This window comes from Tupaia chinensis, unplaced genomic scaffold, assembly GCF_000334495.1.
Source record: "Tupaia chinensis unplaced genomic scaffold, TupChi_1.0 Scaffold000682_1, whole genome shotgun sequence".
Classification (NCBI taxonomy): Eukaryota; Metazoa; Chordata; class Mammalia; order Scandentia; family Tupaiidae; genus Tupaia; species Tupaia belangeri.
Window position 1 is genome coordinate 394,156 of NW_006160205.1, and position 13,498 is coordinate 407,653.

At 37.6% G+C, this 13,498-nt stretch overlaps 1 protein-coding gene across 1 annotated transcript in view; it reads right to left on the reverse strand.

The window, feature by feature from the left end:
- Positions 1–10,258: 10,258 nt before the first annotated feature.
- MITF (melanocyte inducing transcription factor) overlaps positions 10,259–13,498 on the reverse strand; it is a gene marked incomplete in the record, with an annotated part of 266,669 nt that continues 263,429 nt past the window's right edge. Inside the window, 1 exon segment of the mRNA XM_027776541.1 lies at positions 10,259–13,496. Within this exon segment, the coding sequence (XP_027632342.1) occupies positions 13,383–13,496 (114 nt within the window).

Sequence of the window (13,498 nt, forward strand, 5' to 3'; positions counted from 1 at the left end):
CTAGTCAGTATGAAGAAATGGAGGGCTACTCTCATTCCATTACACAGATTTAATAACATTTGCAAAGGAGGCAGGTAAATATACAACTCAGCCATGTGACTAGGTACTGAGCTGGGATTCAGAGCATTCTATTACTAAAAGGAAGAAGAGAGAAAGCAGATATCGGGGACAATTATTAGTCTCCGCCACAGTCCAGGGGTTGGGAAATTATAGAATACAGATACAATCTGGACTGCCACCTGTTTTTGAACAGCTCCAGAGCTAAGAGTTGCTTTTAAGAAGTAACATTTACAACCCACTTTGAGGCCAGGGAACATGAACTTTGAACTCTAGTATGCTCCCTCACAAACAAAGAATTCCATCTATCTCATTAGTAAATCTGTGTTCCAAAAATTTGTATTCAATTATTATTAAAGATTGAATTTCATCAATGTAAAGTTTGCAGAAATTTGTTTTTTCTCGGGACCAGCAGTTAATGTAATGGCTATGTCGCTGGCCTCCCATGTAGTTGACCACGGTTCGCATCCTGGATCCAGTGGCTTAAAACTCACACCAGGCGTGTGTGTGTGCATGTGCAAGATCCTGAGAGGAGAATGGAGAAGAAGGGATTGCAGCGTGGCCATTCCCCCTGGGGGGTGATTTCTTGCTTTCTGTCTCTCTGTCTGGTGAGCGGACATGCCCTATAGCAAAAATCTCTCCAAAAAAAAAGAAAGAAAGAAATTTGTTTTTTCTCTTGTTATAATCAAATCCTTGATTTTACCTTTAGGCTTGCATAGCCTATTTATTCTCTAGCCCTTTATAGAAGTTTGCTGATTCCTGTCATAGTATGAGTTGGAATAAGCTAGAAATCATATAAGGTGTAGAAAGAATAATGGCTTACCCATGGCTTAAAAAAATTTCATGACCCTAAGGAGTCTCACCAGTGTTTTCTAATTATAGAGAAACTTCTTTAACCAGGTCACATATCCAACAACTTGTATTAGCCAAAAAGTAGTGGAAGACAGAGAAATAGGAGAAGAGAAGGTTTCTGCATAGCCAAAACACAAAGCACTAATGCTCACACAATGAACATCCAGGAGAATGGCCAGACATCTACACAGGACACATTTTTCTTATACGAGCCACAGGTCTGTTAACTGTTAATGATTTCACTGGATTAGCAGTTTTCCCAAACCCATAGCAGAGGAGATCTAGGAGGAAAGGAGACAGAATAAGAGTACTACTTTCTAGGGCCTCTTAATAAAAGGACCAACACCTTTATTACATCTCTGAAGCCCCCTCAGGACATCACTGTATTGCGTTCAATGTAATAATGATCTTAAAGCTAACCCTGAGCCGTCAAGCACAGGTAAAATTATATTCATTATATTCTGTTTCAAGAGGCAGAGATTAATACACTTGAGAAAGAGAAAGTCTGTCATCAAAAATAGTGCAGATGAAATTTTGGCCATTTAAAGAGATAAGTTTAGTTATCTGCAAGTCATTCATGAGACTTTCATTTTTCCAAGAACTCAGGTAAATGATGGTAACATGGTGCTTGTAAATAGATAGCTCCAGTCCTAGCAAACAGATTCTCTTAACTATTCCTTTTGTCTACGCTTTCTTTTCAAACACTGTATTCTTTTTGACAACATCATGGCAAAACGTGACAGTCCTTGTCTACTGATCATGAATATGACTATTTTATATGCAAAGGGCAGGAAATCAACTCTAATTACTTTTAGAATAAGGAAGGGGGAAAAATGCCCAAGGTTATGAAGAAAATAAACAAGATGGCATATTAAGAGGTAGGTAGAGAGGGGCTGGCAGGTGGCATAATGATTAAGGTACTGGACTCCCACATGGCCAACTATGGTTTGAGTCCTGGACCTGGCAGCTTAAAAATCATGCCAGGTATGTGTGCATGTGTACCCAAAATCCTGAGAGAATGTAGGAGAAGAGATTGAGGTGTGGTCATCCCTCCTTGGGGAATGATTTCTCACTTTCACTTTCTCTATCTGTCTTTCTCTGGCAAGCATGTACACTCTGTGGCAACCACCCACCCTGCCTCCCCCCCCAAAAAAAAAAGAAAGAAAGAAAGAAAGAAAGAAAGAAAGAGAGAGAGAGAGAGAGAGAGAGAGAGAGAGAGAGAGAGAGAAAGAAAGAAAGAAAGAAAGAAAGAAAGAAAGAAAGAAAAGAAAAAAGAAAAGAAAAGAAAAGAAAAGAAAAGAAAAGAAAAGAAAATGTAGGTAGAACCTCCCTTAGACAAAAGGGTCAATACCTTCTTCTCTGAGGAGATAAAGTTTAATCTGAAACCTGGATGACTATGAGTTAACGGTTGGAAAAGCAAGTACACATGTATAGGCAGAAAGCACAGGGCCGGCCCACTTCCCTCGGAAAGGCTGAGTCCACCCTTGTTCCATGGATAGGAGTGTGATTAGACACTGCTGATCGGTGTATTCCACTCCCAGAAATAATGAGGGATCCAGGACTAAACATATTGGCCAGTGAGACTCTGGGAGGAGAGGGATGCTTTTTCTAGGCTGGTCAGTAAACTGCAAAGGGTATGTTTGGGACCATCAGCTACTTTGCCACCTCCCAGACAGAGTCTGCTTAAGAATGAAGCCAAGAGAGCAGAACTGCATAGGACACAGAGCAGCTGATTCGTGAAGTCATTGGGGTATCTGAGGTCACCATTCCGAGTTTCACCTCTGGAGTTTTTATTATGTAAACTACTAAAACTTCTCTTTTTGGTTTAAGTCAAATAGAGTTTGGTTCTTAACCATGTGCAACTAAAACCATCCTGATAATCTAGTCAGTTTTGGAAATGACAGAATTGAGTCCATTTTCTATTTGAAGGAATGTGTGCTTAGTGAATCCTCTACCTATTTTATTGCAAAGCTTGGACCTTAGGATTTCTGTCTGATAGAGGACCGAGTAGGTACGTGATAGCTAGATAACCATTTATTAAAACTGCTTATGAAACTAGCCATGAATAACGAGGGGGGTAGAAATTAAGCCATAGGATTTAATATTTTGTCCCTCTATTCCCATCACCCTGGGGTTAAGGGTTGGAAGGAAAATATCCCAATTTGATATATGTGGGAGTGGCAAGAGACTGGCAAAGAGAGCTCATCTGATCCTCTTAAAATCTACAGAAATAGGCATGTGTTGCTTGGCCTTCTTAGAACTCTCTTCTTCCCCTTTTGAGAGCAGTGCCTCCCTTTGGAGTCTGGGTATATCGCACCTCCTTTCTTCTTGGTCCCCATGGTTCAGGTGCTGCTGAGCGAATCAGTGGAGTGGACCTGTGACCCAGACCTGGCCAACTGGCACGTTCCATCTCTACATTACAGTGACCATACCCAGGTAGGCCTGCGCAGAACTAATACAGGGGCTTTGCCACAGCAACTGGGAAAGAGGTGCTGGCTTTCCACACTTGAAACTGCCAGAGGTGACTTTATAAAAAAGACCTGCCTGCAACTAGAAAGGAATGTCCAAGGAAATAGTAAATTTAATGCCCTGTCTGAGCCTTTGAACCCAGGCATACATGAAGTCACATTTATCATTTGGATTTGATGGTAATATGAATCAATAAATTCCTCTCTTCCACTGGAGTGAAATCTTTCTGGTCACCATTTTTTCCCAGGTGAAGGCTGGGGGTGAAAAACATGTGTATCTATTTAACAAAAGACACTGAGTGAAAGAAATCTCTGATCTCATCTGTAAGAAGTGGAAAAGATGTGCTAATGTTTTCCCCTGGTCTTTGTACAGGGTGTTTAAGTTCTAGTACAGTCTTAGTAAGTACTATAAAGTATTACAGGTAAACGATGATTAATGCAGCTTTGTGGACTGGTCTACAACCAATTAACAACTCAACTTTGAGATAGAACCTGGTCCGTCTGTTAGGACTTGCCTGCGTTAAAAAAGAAACCACAAGACTATGCCAATTTTGAATACCATATATTCTTCCTAATGTCCTTCCACCAAAGACCAATAAACAAGACATAGAGTCATAAACCAGTCTTCTCGTAGTCAAGACCTCTAACCTATTTCCCAAATAGTAGTCCGTATTTTAAAAGGTGGGAGACACACAACATAAAAGACCTTTTCTTTTTTTTTCTTTTTTTTTGAAAGTTTTTTTTTTCCTTTTGCTATAGGGCGTGTGCACTCGCCAGACAGACAGAGACAGAGAGACAGAAAGCGAGAAATCACCCCCCCAGGGGGGATGGTCACGCCGCAATCCCTTCTCCTCCATTCTCCTCTCGGAATCTTGGGCACGCACGCACACACGCCCGGCGTGAGTTCTAAGCCACTTGGTCTGGGACATGAACCACGGTCGAGTACATGGGAGTCCAGCGACATAGCCATTACGCTAACTGCTGGTCCCCAAGACCTTTTCTTTTCTTACCACTCATAGAAAAGGTACACTGAACACAGGCATATACATAAGCAGAAATTATATTCTCATTGAAAATGAAAATGTTACTTCTTAAATTGGGGAATAATATTTTTTGAATGATATTAGTATTTTTTTAAACAGAATATATTTTCACTAGAGATAAAAAAAAAACTAATTTTTTATAAGTACTTTTTTAATGACAATGATTTTTACCTGCAGAATTATCAACAAATGTAAGTATACTTACCCTAAGAAAACTGGAAAAATTATCTTTATCAACTCTGTATTATTTCTGATAATCTCCCCAAATTTCCTAAACTATGCTCTTTAGAACCATTAAGAGGCGTCTTACATACACATACAGAGTCCTGAGGCCAAATAATAGTAATATTACACACCATTCCTAGTCCTGAAAACTCACACTGGCAGATCTGAGAATGTGAGAACCTTAAAGTGGAGATAGCTGTTGAAGCTAGTTTCATCAAGCGTTCCCAAAGTTACCGTCCTCAAAATGAACTACTGTGCAACATTCCATCCCGCCACCCAGCGCCACCTCCAAACCCCCATTCTTCAAAGCAACTTTTGAAACAGCTTGTGGAACCAGTGCCATAAAGTGAAGTTTGGGAAACACTAGTTTAGTGGTTTCTATCTACACAGATTTTTCAGTCTGAATAATATGTAAGGAATTTTGAGTGACAATTGCACCCATTTGGATGTATCTTCAACTGACTCCATAATTAGAAATTTAAAATGCAAATTTTGTGAAAGCAAACTGTCTTTACCATGTAGACATGTTGCTGAGATTTATTTGGTTTCATACGTATACTCCTATGACTTTCTCGTGTATCTGGTACAGGTAATAGGCTCAAAGGATCTGGAAGGATTAAATGCAGACACAATGAACCATGTCTAAATTTTATGTACATACAGAACTTTGAAAATTTTAATATGGCTGTGTACTCTATACATTTTGTGTGGGGGAGAGTACACATCTCTTGGAAAAACTGGGATAATGGCGGCTTCTTCACATAGTCTCTGTGCAAGATGTGTATTACAGATGCATGTTAGTATGAGCGAAGACATAAAGCCATTGTTCCTGAGCCTCAGATGTGTTACTGAGCACAGTATTAAGAGATCATCACCACTTCTCTTGAAATATAATGAAAATGTAACTTTGCAAGCCTCCTCTTAAACAAGCTTTCCGCTTGCTACTTGGCTATGCATTAAATCTTGGCATATACAAAGAAATAAAAACAGAGTAATTCCAACGATTCATCTATGTTGACTGGATTATGAAGATTAACTCTTCAGATGGTGTTCCAAAGAAGCCATCAAATATAAGTACAATTGAAAATAAAACCCTGGAAAACATTTCAATATTGATAGGCAAGTGAACAGCATATAGTCAAGACACCACTCTTAGCTGCATAAGATCAGTGTGTAATCACGAAGGATTAAAAAGTTCAATTCTCTAGGGAATATAATAGAGATTTCAGCTTGAGCAAGGTGTAGTTTCTGGAAATAATATGGTATAATTATTCTCGTGACAGAAACACACATACAGGGTATATAGGCTTAATACAACTTAAATTTTAGGTCATTGTGCTGTATATTTTAAAATGTAATAAATTAGCTTTACTATTAATTCCCTAAAATATTCTAACCTTGAGTCTTACAGAGAGCAAGGTCCTCTTCTCCAAAGTAGGCTGTTGGTTGCAGTCAGTTCACACAAATCTTAGACCTATATCATACTGCAGTGTTTCTCCAAACGTGTTGTATATGCCACTGCTGATACATGGATGATTTTAGATGATCCGGGGAGTATTTTCTATTTTAATAACAAAGATGATTATAGTGATAATATAAAAACAGGTGCTACCTACAGAGCATTTACTAGGTACTGCCAAGCACAAACTAGCATATTAACTTACATGGCCTTCACAAGACCACTAGGTGGTACCTGCTATTATTACCTTCTTCAATGAACACAAAGAAGATTGAGCACAGAGAGGCTAAGTACTTGTTCAAAACCACAGAGCTGAACTGGTCAGATATAAGTGTCAAACCTAGGAAATTTAGCTTAGCATTTATAATTTTTCATTTCATAAATACAATTATTGTATGAGTTTTTATTTTTTGGAGCGGTTTTTGCTATAGGGCGCATGTGCTTGCCAGAAAGAGAGAAAGAGAGAGACAGAAAGCAAGAAATCACCCCCGGAGGGATGGCCACACCGCAATCCCTTCTCCTCCATTTTCCTCTAGATCATCTTGGGCACACCCTCACACATGCCCGGTGTGAGTTTAAGCCATCGAGTCCAGGATTCGAACCACAGTCGACTACATGGAAGTCCAGTGACATAGCCATTACACCAACTGCTGGTCCCATGAGTTTTTATTCTTATTTGCTAGAGTGTGTGTGTACTTGCTGAAGAGAGACAGAGAGAGAGGGAAGGTAAGAAGGCACTCCTCAAGAGGGATAGTCACACCACAATCCCTTCTTCTTCCTTTCTCTCTCCTTTCAGGATTTTGGGTACACATGCACTCACACGCAATGTGTTTCTCAAGTCACAGGGTCCAGTACTTGAACCATGCAATGAGCCATGTGGGATCTAGCTATCTTAACCACAATGCCACTGTCTGGCCTAATTAATTTTTTTAAGTGGATTGGTTTCATAAAAAATTAAGAAATATAAATCTGTGGATATAAAATGAAGTCATACAAGTTGTAGGTGTATGTCTGGTCTTCAGGTAACACTGCTCTAACACACAATTGTGTGTTTTGGTGGACATCTGAGATTAAGGATCCTCCTGGGCTGTGAAGTGACTGCCAAGAGGCAAATGACAAGGCAGTAACTAGGGTTAACGTACCAACAAAGACCCCTTTAGAGATGAAGAGCTCTACCTTTTTACTTACCTGCTTTCAATTTCTTCCAGAAAATTCTCTTATTTGGATAGGAAATCTTGCTACTTTCACAAGTTTTTAAGACATCACACAGTCATATTTCTAGGGGAAATATAAATAATTCAAATTATTCTAAAAAAGAAAGACTTCGATTACTGTATATTACAATTTGAGAAAAAAAATTAAACTTAAGAAAAAGCTGACAGTCAGATCAAAAGCATTACAGGAAGTTTCTTGCTCATTTTCTCTGGAGGTTAAACCAGAATATTTTTTTAAGAGGGCAGAAGTTTAAGGTCTAGCTAGGGAATAAAGACATGTTTTGTCTGACACTTCCCAATTCAAATCTAACATTTATCAAATGATTCTTAAGTACTGTATTTTTAAAAAAAGCCAGAAATGGCAGCATGGGTATATTAAGCTTTCATTATTGTAAATTTATATTTTAAAAACCCAGTATCTTTTCTGTAAATAGGCAAGGGTTTCTCTGACAATTTCTCTTTATGAAAAGCCACCTCTTACTGAAACATTTTAAATAAAACTCCTATATCTAAAATGAATTCTTGGCATTTGGGAGTTTAAAAATCTCCCTAAATTCTGGGGTGACGGCTGGGGGAGAGAAAAATTGCATAATTATAGTCATCTTTGTACAAGTCATCGAGTAACAGAAAATGTTTAAACCCAAAAGTAACACCCTAGAGTGGCATCTACAGAAAAAAACCAACAACAACAAAAAGGTACTTACTAACATTTTAAAACTGTCATGCAATTTGCTAATAATTAAATCAGAAGAAAACGTGCACAAGCATTTTTTGATAAAGGCAAACAACATCCGAAATTGGCAAGAACTAAATACAATCGGCCACTGGCTTTGTGAAAAACCAAATGCTTTAATGAGGCTATCAAGAACAACAGTTCAATTATTTCATTGGATACATTAATATTGATCCATAATATACAGTGCTATGGACCATACAGAAATTATTGCTGCATCCAACAGCAGGTGACTATTATTAACATTACAGTACCAAGTGTCCACAAGAGACAGTCATTTGTCATTTTTATCAAGAAATAGGGTTTTTTTTATACTGTTATCAACATCGACTTTCCCCCAGTGCATTTTTCCTCTAAAATATTAGTAAGTGCACTCCTTTCTTACATGGCCTTCACAAGACCACTAGGTGGTACCTGCTATTATTACCTTCTTCAATGAACACAAAGAAGATTGAGCACAGAGAGGCTAAGTACTTGTTCAAAACCACAGAGCTGAACTGGTCAGATATAAGTGTCAAACCTAGGAAATTTAGCTTAGCATTTATAATTTTTCATTTCATAAATACAATTATTGTATGAGTTTTTATTTTTTGGAGCGGTTTTTGCTATAGGGCGCATGTGCTTGCCAGAAAGAGTGAAAGAGAGAGACAGAAAGCAAGAAATCACCCCCGGAGGGATGGCCACACCGCAATCCCTTCTCCTCCATTTTCCTCTAGATCATCTTGGGCACACCCTCACACATGCCCGGTGTGAGTTTAAGCCATCGAGTCCAGGATTCGAACCACAGTCGACTACATGGAAGTCCAGTGACATAGCCATTACACCAACTGCTGGTCCCATGAGTTTTTATTCTTATTTGCTAGAGTGTGTGTGTACTTGCTGAAGAGAGACAGAGAGAGAGGGAAGGTAAGAAGGCACTCCTCAAGAGGGATAGTCACACCACAATCCCTTCTTCTTCCTTTCTCTCTCCTTTCAGGATTTTGGGTACACATGCACTCACACGCAATGTGTTTCTCAAGTCACAGGGTCCAGTACTTGAACCATGCAATGAGCCATGTGGGATCTAGCTATCTTAACCACAATGCCACTGTCTGGCCTAATTAATTTTTTTAAGTGGATTGGTTTCATAAAAAATTAAGAAATATAAATCTGTGGATATAAAATGAAGTCATACAAGTTGTAGGTGTATGTCTGGTCTTCAGGTAACACTGCTCTAACACACAATTGTGTGTTTTGGTGGACATCTGAGATTAAGGATCCTCCTGGGCTGTGAAGTGACTGCCAAGAGGCAAATGACAAGGCAGTAACTAGGGTTAACGTACCAACAAAGACCCCTTTAGAGATGAAGAGCTCTACCTTTTTACTTACCTGCTTTCAATTTCTTCCAGAAAATTCTCTTATTTGGATAGGAAATCTTGCTACTTTCACAAGTTTTTAAGACATCACACAGTCATATTTCTAGGGGAAATATAAATAATTCAAATTATTCTAAAAAAGAAAGACTTCGATTACTGTATATTACAATTTGAGAAAAAAAATTAAACTTAAGAAAAAGCTGACAGTCAGATCAAAAGCATTACAGGAAGTTTCTTGCTCATTTTCTCTGGAGGTTAAACCAGAATATTTTTTTAAGAGGGCAGAAGTTTAAGGTCTAGCTAGGGAATAAAGACATGTTTTGTCTGACACTTCCCAATTCAAATCTAACATTTATCAAATGATTCTTAAGTACTGTATTTTTAAAAAAAGCCAGAAATGGCAGCATGGGTATATTAAGCTTTCATTATTGTAAATTTATATTTTAAAAACCCAGTATCTTTTCTGTAAATAGGCAAGGGTTTCTCTGACAATTTCTCTTTATGAAAAGCCACCTCTTACTGAAACATTTTAAATAAAACTCCTATATCTAAAATGAATTCTTGGCATTTGGGAGTTTAAAAATCTCCCTAAATTCTGGGGTGACGGCTGGGGGAGAGAAAAATTGCATAATTATAGTCATCTTTGTACAAGTCATCGAGTAACAGAAAATGTTTAAACCCAAAAGTAACACCCTAGAGTGGCATCTACAGAAAAAAACCAACAACAACAAAAAGGTACTTACTAACATTTTAAAACTGTCATGCAATTTGCTAATAATTAAATCAGAAGAAAACGTGCACAAGCATTTTTTGATAAAGGCAAACAACATCCGAAATTGGCAAGAACTAAATACAATCGGCCACTGGCTTTGTGAAAAACCAAATGCTTTAATGAGGCTATCAAGAACAACAGTTCAATTATTTCATTGGATACATTAATATTGATCCATAATATACAGTGCTATGGACCATACAGAAATTATTGCTGCATCCAACAGCAGGTGACTATTATTAACATTACAGTACCAAGTGTCCACAAGAGACAGTCATTTGTCATTTTTATCAAGAAATAGGGTTTTTTTTATACTGTTATCAACATCGACTTTCCCCCAGTGCATTTTTCCTCTAAAATATTAGTAAGTGCATTCCTTTGTGCTTTATTTTGTACCATTTAACTTCCTACATATTTTATTGGTTCTTATTGCTTTATTATTTAAAAACAACCACATAGAACTTTGTCATCCTATGACCAGGTTGGTTGTATGGTTTTTTGGCAAAGTCAGAAGGTTTGGTACTTCCATTGCCTTTTCCCAAGGCAAGTGAACGATTTTGGCGTTTTGATTACTCCTTATGGAGGCCCAATCCTGAGCCACAGTTCTGCACCCAGATATAGGGGGAGTGGTGTGGATCATTCTCTATAACAACAATGAGCACAAACCACTGCCTCTTGGCTTACCTAGTCCCTAAAACGAACCCACATTCTATTTGGCAAAAAAGAAATAAATAAAACCACCCCTAAGGTTGCAGCACTCTTCTGGGCTTGCTCCCCGTCATTCTCAGAAACTGTCTCTTAAGTAGAAGGGGACAGAGAGGCAGGCGATGACAAGCTCAGGAGTTGCACGACTCAGGGTGGTGGTACAAGATGCCATACTTTCAACAAAGCTTTCTATCAGGTGGCTTAACCACGGCCATAACCCCTTGGCCATGGGTTAATTAGCCTTGCTCTGTTTTTGAAAACCTTTAAAACCAGCTAAGGAAAACTAGCATCATAGCATCGTGATCTTCAACTTTCACACCCAGTCCTCTCCTTCCCCATATAAATGTGAAGCGAGAAAAACAGACAATGCTATGATTGTATCAATGAACACTATGGTACAAGTAGCTGTTCATGCAGATCTGCATCACTATTCTAAGAAAAGAGCTATACAGTGAAGGGAGTTGAAAGAATGGGAACTAATTTTCCCTACCCCCTTAAGTAATAAAGCTATAAAACTGATAGCATCATCAGTATTTCCAAAGATTCTCATTGCCCAAAGTGCATGGGAACTACGCAGTTGATTATTTTCACCTAAGCCATCCATTCATATATGACAATCACTCCTTCCCTCTGAACCCTCCATCACCCATCACCAATTCACATTTGACATTTAAACACTTTTTAAAAAACCCCTCCTGAATAAGGTTTCCTGATGAAAGAAGTTGGCACTCTGTCTCTAAAATATATTTAATATTAAAAATCTCTGAAGGAAAATTGGAAGCTCTTATATTGTCTACATAGGCACCATGCTACATACTCCTCTTGACTATAGATACCATCTTGAAACTTTCCTCTACGTTACAGATCAGTCAGTGCTAGTCCAAAAAAGACTACTGCTATATTTAAGGCACTTCATTCTGAATGGATATGCTTTATGCCACTTGCTATTCAATTGTAGGCTGTTACTGAGAAATTCCATTCAACAGCCTGGCTCATAACGCTATATGTCATCAGTATAAAACATCTAGGTTTGATACATGGAGCACTACTATTATTGCATAGGACTACACAAGTAGATAATGCACTGAAACTAACTTTACAACATTGCTGCTTGTTAAAACATTGTTATCAAGTAACAGTAATTTGCCAATACAGTATTTTTCTCCTTAAAAAATTGTTTTCAGCAAGCTTGCTGAAAGAAATCCCAATTTAAAGGACCATAATGGGCATATTAACACTATGGTTATCGGTCTCCAAGAATATTGCTATTTTTACATTGCTAAAAATAAATATGTAAGTTTATTCTTTCTAGAAAGCCTGATATTAACCTATTAATATACACCTTAAATGTGTCGAAAAACAGTTCTGAGTGAGGCTGTAATATAGAAAATATTTGCAAAGCTTTCTTTGAACACAAGACCTTGCATAAAAGTTTTCTTTCATAGGTGTACAAAGGATGCGGAAAACTGCCAGTGAGTTGTAAAAATATTGAAAACTTGCCGTTTTAAGATGCATATTCTTACAAATTAATACAAACATACTGAAAAGAACAATGATAATAAAGAATCTGTACAAATCAAATGAACACTAAAACATAATTTAAAAATAAAAAGTCAAGCCAATTAGAAATGTGCCCAGTTGTCTTATCCAAAGCAAAAATGAAAAAAAAAAAAAAAGTAAAACAAATTTTCAGTGCTCAATACTTCACTTAGAGAGGACATTCATTGCCATTTCAAAATAAAACACATTTTATGAAAAATTGAATCACACTCATTGATGAAGAAAACTGAACAATACAAAGTAAAGAGAACAAGACTAGACTCTCTGGTTTAGAGCCTTGGTCTTAACTCCCATTAATTTTGGTTGGTATCAGTTATGTTTTCTAACCAGACAATCCTCATGAAAATGGCTGCTTTTTTTTTTTTTTAAATCTTTTACAGTGTATAATATTTCTTTAAATAGTTTGTAGTATAAAGACTAAATGATGCTAGAAGGGTACTGTATCTTTAAGGCAGTACCAATCAATCAATACATTTATAAAACGGAAAAGGGTTAGTATGGATTTCTTTTCCTCTTTCTTTGAAATTTTTTTGGTTGCTTTACATTCTTTCAATTAAACTTTATATTTAATTTCTAAGGAAGTCACAGGCATAAAAATCTCAAATCGAGTTTCCCCTGAATAAAAATGGACAGACATTTCTCTGATGCAAAATCCTCTTGCTCAGAAAACTAAAGTCTGTGGTGAATTCAGTTCACAGATACTGCACACTTACTGTACAATACTTTGGAGGCATTTGTAGTTGTAAAATAGAATATACAAGTCTGTTTCACAAAATTCTAAAAATAAAATATATCCTGGGCTATTGATAAAGCATGAAAAAAAAACCTTTTTTTCATAATAAAGAAAAAAAATATCAAGAAAACCCCTCAGGTAAATTATTAAATCTACTCATCAAGAAAAGGAAGCAGTTTGTGAGAATGCAGAGCAGGGAGGTTTCGCTAACAAGCGTGCTCGGTTTCTTCCATGCTCATACTGCTCCTTCGGCTGCTTGTTTTGGATGCTCCCGGGGAAACTGAGGAAAGGAGTGGGTCAGTTACGCCGACAGGAGAAAGAT